The 20000-nt window shown below is 39.8% G+C and overlaps 1 protein-coding gene across 1 annotated transcript in view; it reads left to right on the top strand.

The window, feature by feature from the left end:
* Positions 1-9485: 9485 nt before the first annotated feature.
* Positions 9486-20000, top strand: part of LOC143028613 (uncharacterized) — a 23553-nt gene continuing 13038 nt past the window's right edge. The window contains exons 1-2 of the mRNA XM_076190975.1: positions 9486-9921; positions 11201-11618. Coding sequence (XP_076047090.1) covers positions 9824-9921; positions 11201-11618 — 516 coding nt within the window. The 5' untranslated portion in view covers positions 9486-9823. The remainder of the gene's footprint in view (positions 9922-11200; positions 11619-20000) is intronic.

Below are 20000 nucleotides of genomic sequence, written 5' to 3'. Positions count from 1 at the left end.
AAGCCAAAAGTGAGCGTCATATAAGATATTTTGGGAACCAATGCTTTAATCAAATCCCACTTGGTGAAGGCGCAATGGTCGTTCTGATGTTAACAATCTTGTCTAGTTAAACTCTCTCTGCTTCGTCCCTCCTGGTTTTAACCTATATTTCCTTCTTTTCATCAGACCACTTGTTATATTGGTGTACTTTGTTTTTCTTAATGTTTTTGCACTTCCTACGTTTCTCTGCTGATTTTGTAAAGGTATTCGATGAATAGCAATTAATAAGCTTGACGGTGTCTTTCTCGTTTCTGATGACCTCGACTTTGTTTAATTTGCAGATAAAATTCCTTCTTGTTTTTCTTCATTTTTGCAAATCTTATTGTTCTTGATAACTAGTTTATTTAATTTCTGGTGCTGAAATTAAATTTAACTGTGTAATCTATTTATATTCACTTGATTTACAACAGTAACATTGCTAAAATTCTTGGTTTTACGTACTAATACGAAGTGTACTTCGTCCTTTCTTGTTCCACTGATACCCAAGTCCATTTACGACCAACATGCTTTTGGAGGAAAATGTTCTTTCCCTATGCTGCGGTTCCCTGCAAAACTAATTAGCGTTTCGCCTCTGTAGTCTCTCACACCTCCTTCAAACTTCTCATCATTGTATCTACTTGCCATGTACTCCCCTACATTGACGTTGAAATCTCCGACTACCAACGTGTATTAAGAAATAATTTGTTCCATTGCTTGACTCCCAATACGATAAAAGGACTCCATTTTGTCTTCTGAATCCTCTGAAGTTGGGGGCATAGACCCGAATTATTTTTAGTGTATCTTTTTACATGACCTCATCACAATCCCAGCTAAAATTCATTATGTTACCTGCAACCTCTCCAAGACTCCTACTCCTCTGGATAATGTAAGATTACATTAAGCTGGAGTCGATCTCTGGTTTGGGTAACATTACTGCTATGACGTCATCACCCTGCATCCGTTTGGTCTTAATGAATAATGGAAACTACGGACGGTGACTGGCAATGATGGCCCACGCCTTATAGGTGTGTTTGCGATCAGAGTGATACCTGGCAAGCAAGTCGTGTTTTCGGAAAGGCGGCGCCCTCAACGACGCGTGTCAGCTGATCATGTGTGTTGTTTACTTTGAAGAGTGCTCCATGTTTTTATTCAGAGAGACAAGGGTCACGCGTGAGGGTACGCTTTAACCCTCTGAAGCATGGGTGTTTATGTACTGCTGTTATTTTTAGCCTTCTGGAGATTATTTCAACACTAATTACCATCGTCAGCTATCCACTAAATGACACGTGTGGGGGTATGCTTTAACCCTCTGAAGCATGGGTGTTTATGGACTGCTGTTCTTTAGCCTTCTGAAGATCATTTCAACACTAATTATCATCGTCAGATATCCACTAGATACCACAAACTTGTGAAGCTCTGCCCCACTAAGGGGTCCACAGACCCCAAACTGAAAAACCACTCGTCTAAAACATCACGCCCACTTCAAGGTTTTTATTCTGGTTGGCACCTGACGATTTTATTCAGCCTGGAAATTGTGGTAGAGTGTACTGCAGCCAAAGGAGCGTCTTTTCCCCGTGCGCGAGTCGTGTAGTGTTTCAATAATGTGAAGACAACCCGGATATAAAGGGTATTGTCTTGAGGGGGGTTTCATTTATATTCGTCATACACAAAAGGAAGAAAAAGGAAAAGAAGAAGAAATATATTCCACCGACGTAGCCGCTTGAGAAGTCAAAGGGACAAACAAGCACGCCAATAGTAAAACTACACTTTAACCATTTTAACTAAAACAATTACATATGAAGTCAATCACACTCCTAATGCGATGATTGGTAGTGTATGTACATATGTTTTCAAAATGCCCAATATCGAACACAACAGAACACAACGACTACGAAGAAAGGAAGTGGTCTCTACTCGACATTACCTACACTCACTCCTCCTCTAACAATACAAGACACGGAACTCCGAGGAACAAGCTTCAATGAGTGAGGACGTCATGATCTCATCATCTTATATAGGGTAACCAGCGGGGTCCCGTTGCTACATCCAGGAGGCAATAATAATGATTTTATCTTAATATTCTACGGATTCGACCAGCGAGTGGCGTGGTTCGCTGGCTTTTGTTTTGCAAGGTCCTGGGTGTTGATGTGGAACACATAACAAAAACCCAACGGACACAACCCCAATCTGCATAGAAAACATAACCACAATAGAAATATTAGGGGTGGGGAGATCCTAACCTAACCTAACCTAACCTAACTTCACCTGCAGATTGCCACTGGGGTTTTGTCCGGGTGACAATTTTCACTGATTGAGGTATTGTCCATTCACCGTTGATGTTAGGTTTGTGGTTTCTTGTTGTGGTGGAGATCCGTGGGCTGCTGATTGCTGAGGGAAGAATTGATACGAGAATTTGACGTATGTTTGTGATTATCTTTTCATTACGTTGGGTAATAATTTGTTGAGTAATAATTTGGTCTTTCACTTGGTTAAGACTGTAAGATTGTTAAGAGACTGTAAGAGACCATAAGGCCTACACTAGGCAATTCCTTGTCCATTAGTATCATCCCCACCCATAAAGTTATCTAATCTTCACTTGAAACAACCAATGGTTTCAGCTCTCATTATATAGTTACTAAGTCTATCCAATTCGTTAACCACTATTGGTAAACCAGTGCTTGTGTATTTACTTTGCTATGGCGACGCATTGCCCCATCCTGCAGTTGTGCTGTAATTCCCTGAGAGAAGATAGTTGTATTGAAGCGTGTATACGTGTTAAACGACTGCAGTCAATAAAGGTACATACAACGTTCACTTCTTGAAGAGGACAGTAGTTGACAGCTGTATCCATGATTTGGTCGGGGGTTTGTGTGGATTTGTAATAGATGATGGGCTTAACATCTGCACCAGGATCAATGGGTTATACATTACTCTGAATGTTGATTCTTGATGCTCTTTTGTTTTATTTGTAAGCGGATGATGTGGTGATGCTCGTACTGGATTCTAAATGTGACACAGATATGTCCCCCGTCGTCGTTGTATTATCTCGTTTATTTCCACTTTTGGACATCCGCTGTTAGAAAGCAGTTGAGGGACTTTTTCAGCTTTGTGTCGGTAGCCATCGAAGATGATGATGAATTGCAACGCTTAAGCAGAATCTAGTGTTATTTTCTATTTTGTGTACGTCAGTATTTGTCAAGGAAGGATTTTTTTTTTTTTTTTTTTTTTTTTTTTTGCTCGCTTCCAGTTCATCTGTAAACAAAAGGAAAAATTCTTCTAGAAGTCTTCGATATCCTGAAGAACATCATCCTTGGTAACCACGACCCAAGATTCTCGGAAAGTCAATATGATTTTATTTTGTCGAGTAGGCGAGATAACTTTGTAGTAATGCATCTTACTTGAATAGATAAAGAATAAAGTTGTCAGACAAATAATTTGCTTTTTGGGTCATGGAAAACTCTGGCTGGGTGAAAACTTTTGCTGGTGACTGTACTTCACATAACAGGAGGCAGTTGTCAGGCAAAGGATTTGAATTATGTGTCATGGAAAATCTCTGGATGTGACTGAACTTTCGTTCGTGACTGTGCACTACATAACTGGAAGGCTGGTGCATGTGTGAAGGAAGAACTATGAAAAAATGGCGGCTGACTCAGGGAATAAATGCAGAACTCGAGGGCTGGGATCCGAAAATAGAACTGAAAGAGATAACTGTCCGACAAACTGATAACTTCGTTTCTCATCAGGTTATTACGAATCGCTAAATATAGTGCGGTGTCCCAATGGTATGCTGTAATAAAGAGGTAGGCGTTTTCAGTCTATATTTATATCTCGTGTCATCTTATCTTATTTTACATCACTTTATTTCATTTCAGTTTAGTTTTCTTTTGCTTGTTTTATTTTATTGTGTTCCATTTAATTTCGTCTGGTTTAATCTAATTCTACTTTATCTTGTTTTATATAGAATAACTGTTCTTTATACACATTATACTATCTTTACACTATGTTTTTATTTAATTTAGCAATTTCATTTTCTCTGTTTTTCTCACATTGCTCACTTTACTTTATTCATTTATATTTAATTTCTTAGCTTTATTTAATTTTGTCCTATTTCATTTTCATTTGTTTTGATCATATAATCTACTAAAGGATATGCGACTTAATTCACAAAACGACGACAATTCCCCCTTGCGCGGGAAAGGGATTTTTTTTTTAAAGCAAAATATTATTTGTTTTTCCTCTTTTTATACTTTCGTCACTTTCACATAATTTATTGATAAATAATCTTGCACTAGTATTAGACGATTTCATTCAGATGAAAGGCAGTACCCTGGACCAGGAATGAAAATAATTAATAAAAGACAGTTAAAACATTGGATACGATTCTGTCGCTAGGTTGCTGATTGTCACAACAGTTTGGATTGCTGTCATATTTAAATTTACCATCGCCATGATTATTTTTCTTCCAGGTATCCGATGTTGTCATCTTTTTACATGGCCACTGTAACAAAATTAAGTACATTGTCATTTTCGTTGTATAATATCCGGTTCCACATAATAACAATTACTAATAACAATGAGATGGTAAGGAAATGTTTCCATTGTGCATATAATGTTGAGGGTCAGATAAGGAAGCTTACACCAAGGGGGTACTTAGCTTCGGACGTCCACCTTTGCCCTTTTGTACACGGGTAGCCCAACGTGCGACAACAACATAATTGATTCATTCAATCCCGTGACGCCCTCTTTTTATTTATTTATTCATTCGTTTATTCATTTATCTAGTCATTAATTTCTTTATTAATCTATCTATCTTTCTACCTATATATATATATATATATATATATATATATATATGCATATATATATATATATATATATATATACTTATCTATTTATATATATATATATATATATATATATATATATATATATATATATATATGAGAGAGAATGCGGGTGGGGAAGGGCAAACGAAGATGTGTTAGGAATAGAGTTTATTGCCCTAACGTTGCGACCAACTTGGTCTTCTTCAGAGGACTACAGCATTACAGACGGATCACAATTCTTATATATATATATATATATATATATATCTTATATATATATCTATCTATATATATATATATCTTATATATCTATTTACATAATCATTATTCTATTTATTCATATATTGATTTTTTATCTATTTATTTATTTATTTACTTATTTATCTATTCACTATTTATTGATCTATTAGACTACCTATACATTTATCTAGTTATTAATCTATTAATTCATTCTATTTGAAGGACATTCCCTCATTACCCACGGGGCTAATTACCTAATAAATAATTTGCTAAACAGAACACAGACCTCCTCATGTAGTGCAACTTATGTTCAACGAATCATGCAATCGAGAGAGTTTCAAGTCTGTAGTCATGCAATTAAGGGCTGGAGATGCCAAGCTGCATGATTAGATATGAAATTGGGTCGCTTGTTACCGCCGTGACCACATATCAGGTCACCTTCCACCCCCCCCCCTTCCCCCCGTTTTCGTCGACTGACTGAAGATTTTTACCCCCTTCAACGCTGTTACCAAGTCTTGTTTTAATTTATCGATTGGTTTATTTAATTATTTATTTATGTATCTGTTTATTTCATTATCCATTCATTTACTTGTTTTTCATCTTTATCTTTTACTCTCTGATTTCTTGTTTTAATTTATTTATTGGTTTATTTACTTATTCATTTATCTATCTGTTTATTTGGTTGCCCATTCATTCAGTTGTTTTTCATTTTGATCACTTACTCTTTGATTTATTTAATAATTCATTAATTTGTTTTTATATCGTTATCAATTTACTAATCTATTTATCTATATACTTATCTACTTATTTATATAACTTATCTATTTTTCTTATTTACCTATGTATTTACTGATTTATTCATTACTCTATCTAGCATAAGATCAATCTAGGGACAAAAGGGGATACTGACTTGAGTATAAAAAAAAGTGACCACACTGAGTGCGTGAACAATAACAATTTGATTTTCATGATCCTCTTATTCCTGATCACGAGAGAACAATAGCGCTGCATTATCTTTGCTTGCAGTTGTTACCAATATTTTTTTAGTTATGATTTCCGTAACCACAAATGTAAAAGTCATGATAACAGTACGCTGTGACGAACACACCAACGATAATATTATCATCAACAAATACTTTTGCAATTGTTATTGAATTAATAACAACGGCATTGAAATGACATGGCTAACGGATAAAACAAACATAATGATAAATAAATCTGATGATCATATTGTTAACGATAAATATTTAACGCTTATGAATATATTGAACAACCTTGGCGACAACACACACTATTGTTCTTAGCTTGTATCCAAGTTCCACCTCTGCGACTCTCATGCACACTCTCCCACACGACCTGACACACATATTTCCTACTGGCACCGACCTCACTCTCACCTGTACCTCTCCACCACATTCCATCGAAGTCTTCTAGCCACTCTGTCATGCGCTTTCTCTAAGTCTATGAACGCCACGCACAATGCCCCTTCTGTTAACAGGTCTGCCTTGGTTTAGACTTGACTAAAAAAATCTTACTGATTCCTCAAAAACTTGTTTGGTTGGATCAGTTATCTAACAGATTTCGTAGAAACTACTTGGGTTAGGTCAGTTATCTTACTTTTTTTTTTTTTTTTTTTTTTTTTTTTTAGAAACTGCTTGGTTTGGATGTCCCATATAAAGAAGAGGAACAGATGTGGAAAGGATGTGAAAGATGACGATAACAGATACTTCAAATCATTCACAATATAACGATACTCCCCTAACTTCTTAAGAGACGAATTTTACAATGATTAGTCTCATAGTGACGGGTTACAGAGAAAGTAAAGTTAAATTAAAAGATACACTGGAGACAGAATCACATGCGATGACCTTTCATGATAATTTATTTTCGTAATCATAAAGCGATCTTCCAAGACTTGGAAATATTGATTCAATTAGAGACAGATCTGATTTTCACTGAATTTTCGATCCAGGATGGAAGTTGGAGATGAATTACGAAGAGGTTGAAAGAAGTGAAGAATATTTAGTAGTATCTAAAAGTGTTTAGAAGTATTAATAGTCACATATAATAGAGAATTGTAGAGTGGTATTGGAGTGTAAATTATAGGGTAAAGGAAAGCAAGTACACGTCTTGGGAGGAATAAAAGGTGTCACGAGAAATATGTATTTGGGGATGGACACAAACGGAAGACTGTATGAAAGAGTAATAGTACCCATGACACTGTCTGGGGCAAAATTTTGGAATTTAAGGGGGAGGCAAAAAGCGAGATTTTAAATGTTTTTTGAGATGAAATGTTTGAGAAGCATGGTGGAGATTACGAGGATAGATAGGTGAGACACGATGTAGTGAGGCGGAGAGCTGGTAGATAGAGTTGATCAAAGAGGTCTGTGATGACTAGGGCATATGGAAAGAATAAGTGAAGAAAGACCAGCAAAAGAATTGTAAAGGGCAGAGGTGGGTGGAGTGAACTTGAGATAAAGACCGAGGATAGGGTGAGAGGATGAGGTGAAGGGGGTCTTACGTAGAAGGGGAATACCTGTCGATCAGAGTAGAGAGAGGGCAAGGGATAGATGTTAGTGGAATGTGGTTGTGAATGGATGATAAATTAACGCGGTCGGAAGGGATCAAAATTTTGTTTTTGTACTGTAGATTACTAAGTGAATAAGAAAGAAGGATTGCCATATAATGAAGCGGTGGGGTTAACCAAGCTTCGGCTGTCGGGGGCGTGCTGTGCCTTACTGCATTGTTTCTGACCCGGGCAGTGGGCGGGTGATAGGGATGGGCGTCCATCCATAAGAAGATAAGATAAAAAGGGGAAACAAATAGATGTTGGATGAGTGTAGGATGGTTGAAGGGTGGGTGCATGCCTTGGCTGGCTGCTTTCCTTATAAGGGGTACAGATTCTTTTGGTACATGAACAGTATACGTGTGTATGCATGCGTACATGTATGTATGTGTGTACGTGTGTCTAATGATCATTGTTATTATTGTCCTAAGTATTATTATTATTATCGTTATCATCATCATCGTTATTATCACCACAGTTGTTATTAATGTCGTCAACTATTACCACTATCATCATCATCATCATTACGACCACCATTATACCGTCTTCACCATCGTATCGCTGTCGTCGTCGTCGTCGTCGCCGTTTCCTCCTCTGCCGTGGGTGGTCTGTAGTTATGTAATCCCCAACTCCGTTTACTTGTTTGTTGGTCCACTAAACATTCGCAAGATATTTATATAGAATTACTCCATTAGCCGAAGAGGAATTTATCAGATTTTAGGGAGGATCCGGATTTAGATAGAACATTCTTATTTTCTGTTTCTATTTTTAGAGGTTCGGGTTGGGTTGGCTTTGTTAACGTCGTGATAAGGCTGTTTATTTTTATCGTAGACAACTGTAGACATCCTGCAGAAGTTTCTGAGGAGAGTGTCCTTGAGTTCACTTTCGTCACTAACACTGTCGACCGAGATTTTTTTTTTTTTCAAAATGTCGACAAAATTGATATCAAGGGATCAAAGTTAAAATGTGTGCACATGGATTAAGAGTTTTACAGTTGCGTATCCTCTTGTCATCACTAATGATATCACTCGTGTCGCCATCAGTCGCATTATCATCTCCATAAACGTAACTGCCATCACTCTCAGATACATCACCACTCGTCATCATACACTCATGATCACACTAAACAACATTCACTCAAGTCATGATGACAATAATCAAGGGTCGTGGAACTACCACCACTGCCACCACAATCACCTCACTGATAATGTTTTGTTAATAAATAAACATTATTTCTTCATTTCACGCCATCACTGATTAGTATTATCAGGAGCGCTGGAGATAACTACGTAGTTATGGTGCATTCTCCACTCCACCCCCCTCCACCCTCCTCTCCATATTTTTCAAGGAGATACGAACGTCGTCTGACTGTTCCGTAAAAATATCATACCGCAAGTTGTGGACTCACATTGTCCACATCATTGTTTTTAGTTTTCACTGTAAACAAAAAACACTCCATCGAGCGCCTTGCAGTGTCTCTAAGCAGCGCAGGTACCAACGTGTGCTTGTCATTCTTCCTTACCCGATGGTTAGTAATTCAGGCACATTGGGAGGCGAACTATTAATAGGCAGGGGTGTTCAGTTTGCGTCATGTTTTGCAGGCTAGGTTACTTGCTACTCAGTCCTCAATCCCTCCCTGGCTCCTTAGTGATGCAAGACTATATCGTAAGGGTGCGTGATATTTTCGTCTGTATTGCTATGGTAGCAAAGGTCTATATTTGTACGAAAACTAGTGAGACTTTTTGGGATACGCTTATGCATGAGGGCCGGGCTGGGTGAGTCGTCGAGCTGGGGGTGGGGGGTGGGGGGAGGGAGGGCTCGGGTCTGTCGTCGTCGTTGGCCGGATTGCAGTGAGAACAGTCCTGGGAAGCGCACGCACGTCTCACCATCCACCGCAGGACACGGCCGTGGTGCACGGGAAACACAAAAGCCGAGCTGCATCACTCCGCTCGAGACGTTCTCCTTTTCCTCTTCAGTGTTAAGTGTTCTTAGTGGACTGAAAATAACCCATTCCCGTCTCCCCTCGTCGTTCACCTTCTCCCTGTGCGTTGCGTGGGTTTGACTGGAAATTGTCGAAGCGGTGAATGGATTGAGACTGAGAGGACCCGGCTGTGCTCAACAAAAGAATTGCTGTGCATACGGGGAGGTGTCTGCTACGTACCGTACAGTTCCCATGTCACACAATACTGATCTCGTTTCTCGGAGGAGCGGGCCGGCCACAAGAAAAAAAGGTTCGTCGATTGGTCCCACCACCTTTTTCGGCCAGCCTGGGTACGTATAAACTTCCTGTTTGTTCCAAGTGATCAGGAGATTACTCAGACATGTGGCTCAGTGCTGCATACATCCAGACACGCACACACACATACACGTACACACAAGGAAGAGAGAAAAATATACACACATAAACACACGCACGCATGCATACACGCACACACACAGGAAGAGAGGAACACACATACACACATGCATGATGACAAAGTAACCGAAAGTGTGATCCTGCCCAAATTGGAATGTGCAGCATCAGTAGGATCACGTCACAAAAGGAAATGTGTAGATAAAGAGAGAGAATACAAATGACAGAATACCAGAATACTCGTTATAGCCGACCTGGATGAGAAGTCATATAAAGGGAGAATGGAAAACGGGGACTACCAACATTGGAGGAGCGAAGGGAGAGAGGTGATAAGAGTTATATTTAGAAGAGGTAAAAGAAGAGAAAAAACAAATAGAATGAAATTAATGTAGAGGTTGTAGCAAAGATTGTAGAACATGCATGTCTTAAAGGGTGTTAGGAAACAGAATAACACATGTATGTTTTGATTTTACGAGTAAATTAGAATATATAACAAAGGCCAACAATATAAATTAATTTAGGGTAATGTTTGTTAGTGGTGATCTAGAAAAGGAAATGCAAAATAAATTAGGGAAACACATAGAGACAACCACCTACCCACACCCACACGCAAATACACCCAGACACCCACACAAATACACACACATACACATGCACAAATACATACACATATGTAAACACGTACACGCATACATGTACAAATACATACACATATGTAAACACGTATACACACACATGACACAATCAGGTATTTACACATACACCCAGTCACAAACAGCCACGTACAGAATGACACAATCACACACCCACACGTGCACACACATACCCTCAAACACATATGCACAAACACATGCAGTCATGCACATGTAGTCATACACACACACACACACACACACACACACACACACACACACACACACACACACACACAGCTGTCGATCACGAGTCCAACACGCGATCCAAAGACCAAGTGAATACACACACACACACACACACACACACACACACACACACACACACACACACACACACACACACACACACACACACACACACACACACACACACACACAGTCAAACTTCCTCTGAAACCACTGCAGATTTTCCTCTTTTCTTCTGTGAATTACTTATGCGATGTAGTTGAAGACTTTCGGCGTGAATATGCTGTCCCTGCACTCATGGCAAGAATTCCTGCAGATGGGAGGTGCGACATTTACCCGGATCAGAGCTCCTGGGTCGCGTAGATTCTTCAGAGCCTCTCCGGAAGATGCGGACCACAGACCTCTTCGTGTGCAACGTGGAGACCACGGAGTCCTTCTATCATACGGGGACCACAGAGTCTATGCTTGACGTGGAGAGCTCCAACTCCGTGTATAGGCTAGATCCCGCGGAGACTTGTTACGGGCGGAAGACGCCTGAAGCCAACTGTAACGTGGACGTGACGCTTTTGCCACACTACCCAATTGAGGCTGTGGAACCCGTGCGTCATGGGGAGCGTGGGTCCCCTATGCCGAACCATATAGAAACCCCGGAGCCTCTGTGCAAGCTGGAGACCAGAGAACAAATGAACAAACTCCTCTTCGCTCTTGGCTTGCATCTACCTCTCGCCGCTAGCGTAAGTACTCTCCCTTAAACCTCGTTCACACGAGGCAAGCTCACAGGCAAGTCAAGTGTGCAAGTCACGCGAACTGGGGAGGAAAGCGAGAAAGCACATGTTCGCACAGGCCACTTGCCAAGTCTGAGACAAGTGGCCTATGTGAACATTTACTTGCTCACTTTCTTCTCCAGTATCGGGTAACTTGCACGCTTGACTTGCCTCTCAGCTTGCCCCGTGTAAATGAGGGTTTTGTATACAAATACACGATTCTGTACATCCACTTGCTCTGTCTAACCTAACCAATTGCCCTTTGTGTCACGCTACCACTTGAATAAACATTTTCACTTCATTCACCGCCTTAATTAATTCTCAAAATTTGTTTGGATCCTCTTCATCTTTCTCCCAACTTCCACGCCGTCAAAAAAAAAAAAAAAAAAAAAAAAAAAAAAAAAAAAAAAAAAAAAAAAAAAAAAAAAAAAAAAAAAAAAAAAATGATAATAATAAGATGTATGTATATATATATATATATATATATATATATATATATATATATATATATATATATGTATATATATATATAATAATAATACAACTATCTTGTATTTCTTCTGCCAGGACAGATTGATGGATTTTTTTTTGTACATTCAGATTCCTCACATTATATAGAAATGTATAATTTGTAACAGCAGGCCATAACCCTCATAAATTCTTGTCATGGCCACCATGTTGAGAATCACAGCTATAACCTATCCTATTGTCCTGTCCTCTCCCACAAGCATCTATCCCACTCTCCTCTCCCCCAAACATCCATCCCACTCTCTCCCACATCTACGACAACTGTTCTCATCACGCGGTCCGGTCCCATTAACTCATCCCATTTCACCAAACACTCACCCCATTTTGACCCATTCCAAGGATCACTACCACCCTCTCTCCCCGTCACTTCGACCTGTTCCGTTGATCCGTTCCCATTTCACTGTCCGTACTGCCTTCTGTCACCCTGGCGCATTCCGTCTCCGCGGCCCTGTCCGCCATTGTGGCTTTCTCCCAGTCCCGGCCCTCCAGCCGAAGCTGTACCTAATATTGATACTCGTTACATAATGTGGGCAGTTTTGTCTTCTCGTTGTTCCTCCGCGTGCTCTGTCGCCCGGCCGCCGCGCCGCGCCGCGCCGCCATCTTTCTCCGTCTCGTCCACCTCGAGCATCCGCTCCTTGTCTCTTATCTTATCCTTTTTTTTCGTACGATATGAACGCCCCATGCTACGTTATCCTAACTCAACACGAAGCTGGCTCTGTCGTCCTGCAGTCGTCTCTCACAGTCTTCTCTTCCAAAAAGTTCCTTTTCGTTAATTGTCAAACGACTCTGACGTCACATACCCTCTCTGCAACGACGATACATTGTGCTGAGTTGATTCTGGCTAACGTCAATTTATCTTTATCAACCTCGGCGGGGAGGAGGAGTTTCCTACTGAAAGGGGTCACCAGCTTCATAGTCTTTTTATTTTTTGGATCCGTTTGGTCCTTTCTGGGCCTTTGGCAACTTAATTTACACTCTGGAAAGACGAAGAGTGCGGGGTGATCTAATAAAGGTATTCAGATTGGTCAAGACAGCAGTGCAGGACTCGTAGTAATGGATTTTAATTGGACAAATTTAGGATTAAGAATGAAACTGGCAGTAACTGGTTTACCAGCAGAATGGTTAACGAATGGAATAGACTTAGCAACCATGTAGTGAGCGCTGAAACTATTTATTGTTTTAAGGGAAGATTGGATAACTTTATGGATAGTGGTGACAGGTGGTAAGGAACATTGAAATGTCTAGTGTAGGCTTTATGGTCTCTCGCAGTCTCCTCCATTCTTATGTTCAACAGTCGACTTCTCTTCCTGTCTTCATTCTAGTGACATCTGGTGAAGGTGGATGAGGAAGACATACAATCAGAATCCAAGTTTATTTCTGACTAGTTTCGCACAAATAGGCTTCTTCAGAGAAATAATGTGTTTGACAGGTTGGTGAAGGTGGGCGAGGAAGACATTATTTCTCTGAAGAAGCCTATTTGCGCGAAACTAGTCAGAAATAAACTTGGATTCTGATTTATGTCTTCCTCACGCACCTTCACCAATCTGTCACAATGCCTCAACTAGTGACATCTATCACCATGTCGTAAATACATCTCGTTAATTACGATCTCACTTACGATACCTCAACCAGAAGATCTGTCACCTAGTCTTGTTTTGATCACGACCACAAATAAGAACATATGGATAGAGGAGACTGCAGGAAACCATAAGGCCTACACTAGTCAGTTCCTTGTCCCTTACCACATGTCATATCTATTCATAAAGTTATCTTATCTTCTCTTTGAACAACCAATTGTTTCAGTTCTCGTTACATGGTTGCTAAGTCTATTCCATTTGTTTACCACTGTTGTCTGAATATGATGACCTTGCCTGTATCGCCCTTATTAAAGCTCTTCAAGAGAAGGAAACTTGATTTTTGTTTAGAAAAAAATTCCTGGACTCATCTGAGGCTGACATCTTGGCTAAAGATAAGTCGTTTATTGAAAATAACGATATTATTTGTGCCTCTACTAAGGTCAACTTTAAGCTACCGTACTTTCAATTTCGGCTAAGAAATATGTTTACATAATATACTTGGTATCAACTTCACGAAGTCAATATTATCTAAAAATCTTGATTATTGCTAGTGAATATTTATTGAGGATGTATTCCTTCATGTAACTTAATTTATTTCTACGTTACTGACAGAAAAAAAAGTCGCGTAGCAAACTCCATTACAGAAAAAGCTTTGGACCAAAATTCATTGGAGAAGAAGTCTCATGGCAAAATGTGCATTTGGTAAAACTTTTCTTCGGCATTCTCTGCCATCATGCCTCCTTTGTTTCATCATCGTCATCGTCATCATCACCATCGTCGTCGCCATTGTCATTTCAAGTTTGGCCACGATATGGACCTTTTTTTTTTGTATTACATTACATCATCCTTTACCCTTTCACTGCATACTATGCCTCCCACCACTAAATAACAACGTCAAGCGGCAGCTAGAGGAAATGCACAAGCCGTCACTTGATATGAAATTGTTAATAACGACATGACTCCTTCATGGCTAGTGTCTGCCGTCCCCCCCATTTTGTTCTCCATCTTGCCATCAAGTTTCTGTGTTTAATTCTTTCCAAGTCTCAGTCTTGCCCTTGGACCAGTGCTTTTTTTCAATTTCGGAGTGGGCAGATGGGGTTATAGGGTCCTCGACATTACTCTGTATTCGAACGGGTTTTTAAGATAAAACACATTGGCATAGGACAAACAAACATTAATCTGTGACACATTTTAGAGAATCCCTTTATTTTTCATTCAAGAAAGTTTTATTTTTTTTTTCTATTTGCCAACAAAAACAATTACTGTGAAGTACAAAGAGTCGAAAGGCTTATCCTCTTACCCCATACGTCCGTTCTATTTCATAAACTCGTTCTAGCTATAAATATCATGGCTTCCATCTTATCAGTGTTATCTTATCGCACCAGCTTTTTCTAACCTAGATTGTGGTCTGCCTCCTTAACCCGTCTTGTCCCAAAGAATATAATAACATCGATCTTATTTTTCATTAAACCAAATCGAGGTATTTTATTGTTCCGTCATGAGAACTTAAGCCCTGTAGAACGTCTTTTGTTTACCTATGATGTCATGTCGTCTATGTTTTCCCGTTCTTTGGTTTCTCATATGCTTGTACGCTGACATCCACAGATCATGTCGCCCCTTTTAAATCCGACAATTGTAACTTTTGTTTCCGAGTTACTGGTGTCATTTTCTCAAACATTACTTGTCTTGTAGTGCAAAGATTATTTCGTAAGCATCACTGCACCGGTATCTGGAGATTATATTTTTAATAGATAACAAAAACGAGTTTCATAATCAAACAGAGCAGAAAAGACAAGGATTTCAGCTGTGATTTAACCAACTATACCATCCAACCATCTTATGTATTCCACTTTTTGATATTTCATTATTTCGTCCTGCCCCCCAAAATTGCATTCTTTGTTTAGCTTTTCCCTATTCTTAAAAAAATCCTTATATGTTAATACTATTCGGTCCAGTCCTTTCATAGTATTTTACATCAGTGATGTACACTACCTGTGGGAATAACTGACTTCATCTATGTATACTATCTTGTCTTAAACGCCATACTTTTCAATGACCGTGGTTCGAAATCATGGGATGAACATAAACATGGGTGCTGGTTGTATAAACTCGTACGTAATGTCTACTGTACGTATGTTTGTACACTGTCAGGCTCGCCTGACGCCTTAGAGGGGATTTACACGGTCTAACGGTTCGTCGAACGCGGTTCGAGAGACACGTGTTTAAAATGATGTGTGAACGGGGTATTTGGTTGTCGAACACGTTGGTTAAACCCCACACATCACTTTAAACACGTGTAAACCCCCTTTTATACAGCTTACACGTACTCACGCGCGCGCGCGATATTATTATTATTGTTTCTATTTTTGTGGACAATATCACACCGACATGGAAAGCCCAGCTATTGTTTTGTACATAAGTTATTAATACATATACGTCACGCGGAAGACCGCTGCATAGTTCCCTGCTTGAGATAAAACCTCTGAGGGGGGGCACTGACCCCCAGCCTTGGTCGTAGTTCCTCTTCATAATACTCGATAAGACTGTGACACACAAAGATTGCCGTGGATCATCGTCAGGCAGTAGAGACCAGATCTGGTCGGTTTTAACATCATAATAAATCATGGAAACCTGACCTAAAAATGTTCACATAAATAAATAAATAGATAAATATATATATATATATATATATATATATATATATATATATATGTATATATATATATATATATATATATATTATAAATTAATTAATATATGAATAAGTTAGACTAAGAACAGAAAATATTACCTCGAAAGAAAATGTTTTTTATGAACTTAGAAATATCTTGCAAGGGGGGAGTTTGGCACTACACAACGTGAACAAAGAACAATTAGGAGACTTACTAGAACCGCGTTGAGAAAGAGTGAACTTGTTTAAGATTAAATTTAAGGAGACCCAAAGGATTGAACGCGGAGAAAAAAATGATAAAATAATGAAAGACATTACGCCAAAGAATTATGGCTGACACAATTACCGCCGAGCAGGTCAGAAATAAAATCTACAAAAGAAATTACACCGGAATTGAAAGACAATTAAACATGAGTGAATATATAAAGAAAATAGAAATAAGGAAATATTTCGATGAAAAGTGGACTGTGGGACATTGGAAAGAGAAGTTACAATATGCAAAACGCGAAGTCTCGTAGAATGATCGTGCATTAAAGCAGCGTTTCTCAACCAGAGTTCCCCGGAACCCTAAGGTTCCGCAAAAGGGTCCTAAGGGTTCCGCGAGAACAAGTTAGATCAGCTAATGCACTTTTGATTTTTCATTTAATTTCATATACGTAATATAATTAAATACGCACGACATATTCTTGGTTATTGTAATAATGTAATATAGACATCATCCTATCTAACCTATTATTACGATGAAAATAAAATGAGAAAGATATGGTATACGTGTCTTTTTTTTTTTTGTGCAGGGGTTCCTTGAGACATGCAATTTATTTCAAAGGTTACGCAAGGGTAAAAGGTTTGAGAAACGCTGCATTAAAGGGTTGTGTTGGACTGCATTTTGGAAGGCGAAGACACGACACAAGAACCTGTGGGTCAGGGGTGGGGTAGAGTGACACTCTTAGAGTGAAGAAACAAACAAAAAATTACTCAAATTCAAGACGATGACGGTAAAGATTAGCAGTACGATATTGTCCATAAGTTTGGAAGTTTCGTTCAACCCTTGGTCATTATAATTAACGTCAAATAATACCAATAAGCGGTATTCCCATATCAATACCTGTTACTTCTTCCAAAGAAAGAGGACATTTCATTTTTTGTGTTAATGTCCCTCCCACACTCATAACAATGATACTCTTATTCAAACTAAAGCCTTTATGATACTATCACACACACACACACACACACACACACACACACACACACACACACACACACACACACACACACACACACACACACACACACACACACACACACACACATACGTCGATACATGTGTTATCATGATAACGTGTTAGCACGTATTTTAACACATTAACAGTTATATATCCATTCACGCGTTACCACGCACGTTAACATGTTAAAACATACGTCATCTTACAAGTAAACATGCTGCCACTTATATTAATTTGTTAAAACACCAGTACTGTTTGCTTTACTATGTGTGGTAGGGTGGTGAGTTTAAACGCCAAGAATCCGTTAAAGTTTCATTACTGACGTTTCGTCCAACTAGGACTATGTCGACAAATTATTGCATTTAATTTTGCGTGTGTGTGTGTGTGCGCGCGTGTGTGTATGTTTCAAAATCACCCATAGTTTCAGATCGGGATACACAATCATCCAGTCTTCCAGGAGTTGGCCCATTCTTCTTCTTCTTTTCCTGTTGACGTTTCCTATGGGGTCGCCGTTCCTCACTAGTCGTTTCCACTGGTTTCGGGTCCATCACCTGCTCCTCCTCCAGCTGTTTCTCCCTAAGGTCCTCTTTCAGGAGCTGGCACATTATGTACATGATAGAAGTCGTAACAAAGGAAACGTCTTACTAATAAAGTCTCCGTTCTCACACATGCTGTTTCGTCCGTATTCGGCACATCTGTGTGGGGAAAGCCGTGTTTCATCACGTCCTTGAGACGTGGCCTTTTCCCACTTTGTCCCCAGGACCTCTTGACGCGCTCTCACCCGTCCCAGACCAAGCGATCTTCTCCGTCAATTACGCCCACTCCCTTCAATAGCCTGAACACCGCAATCAAGTCACCTCTTTCTTTTCGTTCCTTTAATGATGGCAGGTCCATTGGACCCTTGCGTCTCTTCCAACAGCTTGTCTGCAGTGCTGGGAACCTAGTTGGTCGCTGTTCTTTGTTTTCTTTCGGTTTTGTTTGTCTCTCTTGTTGCGAAAATCGTAAAGTGAAAGATATAAAGGAGATTACGATAATACAAAACCTATTCAAGCGTGTGTGTGTGTGTGTGTGTGTGTTTCTGAGTGGAACTGTTGTGGGCTGCACTGAAGACGATGGATCACATGAAGAATTGTCACCCCAGAACGCCCACATGAAGAATCGTCACCCCATGAGATCCCACGTGAAGAATTGTCACCCCAGTACGCCGAATATCAACAGTGGAATAAAGATTAGGTTAGGGTGAATGAGAGTTATGCTTATGGAGCATTTGTGAATATGTTATACATGCGAACTTCTCGTTCGGCACTGTGGGGGTATTGTCGACTGGTGGTGTGATGGATACAAGGACTCTTGTATGTAACAACGTCCTTATCAAGTATTGTTTCGTGGGAAGGGTATTGGATCCAGAGTGAAGATGATTCAACAGGGTTGTTTGAGTGCACATCGCTTTGGTTCATAAACCTTGAATATGCATCGTTTGTAATTGTTCTTTTTGTGTTTTTTTTTAACGTGAGGTACCAGACTTTGGGTCCATCGTTTAATGAGGTTGTTGTTGGTTCCTTTAACAAAGTTTTCAGGATTCGAATCTTGTATTCTTGCTGCGGTTGGGTGATTTTATTCTATATCTACGAGTATATACCGAGGTCTTCTCCGCCCCCATATAAAGGAAATAGCCAAGTCAAAAGGCAGCTACCCACTCCACTCCCATCCACCACTCTTTCCTCCCTCTCATCATAGCTCCTCGTGGATAAAAGGTCAACCCTGTCTCCTGGTCACTGTCTGGGCCAGAAGCAATGCAGCTAGACACAGTACATCCACATCAGGGGGGGGGAGTGTCACTGTGGCAAGGGGAGGAAAGAATTCTGTCACCGTGTTTCCCACGCGAATGGTGTAAAAGCGACAAAGTGGGACGGAATGATGGGACTAGGTATCCTGCTCTGTGTAAAATTATCCAACAATTTTATTCATCTGATGGAGATCTGAGAAGGGTTTGTGACAGCTTGAGTAGAGGGAAAGGTGTTTATCCATTGTGTTTCATCTTGTACAGTCCAGTCACTGCTGAGACCGGTTGGCGTGGGTGGGAAGAGGCAAGACGGGAGTCTTAGTCTGAGTTTATTCCTGACTAATTTCGTAAATGAGGTCATTTGTGAATTTAGTCAGGAATGAACTCGGACTAAGACCACACATCCTCTTCCCATTCACATTAGTCCAGCTATTCCAACAAAGGGGTTGCTTATCCCCATGTCTGTAGTTGACAGTTACAGTGCAGAACGTCTTCAAAGACATGAAAATATGTTACAGACTGAAATCTGCTTCTTTCACAGTACCCGACATGTCAGGCTGGTGGGCAGGG

This window comes from Oratosquilla oratoria, chromosome 9, assembly GCF_046742065.1.
Source record: "Oratosquilla oratoria isolate Oo_2021 chromosome 9, ASM4674206v1, whole genome shotgun sequence".
In the NCBI taxonomy this organism is placed as follows: Eukaryota; Metazoa; Arthropoda; class Malacostraca; order Stomatopoda; family Squillidae; genus Oratosquilla; species Oratosquilla oratoria.
This window is presented reverse-complemented; position numbering and strand designations above follow the sequence as displayed.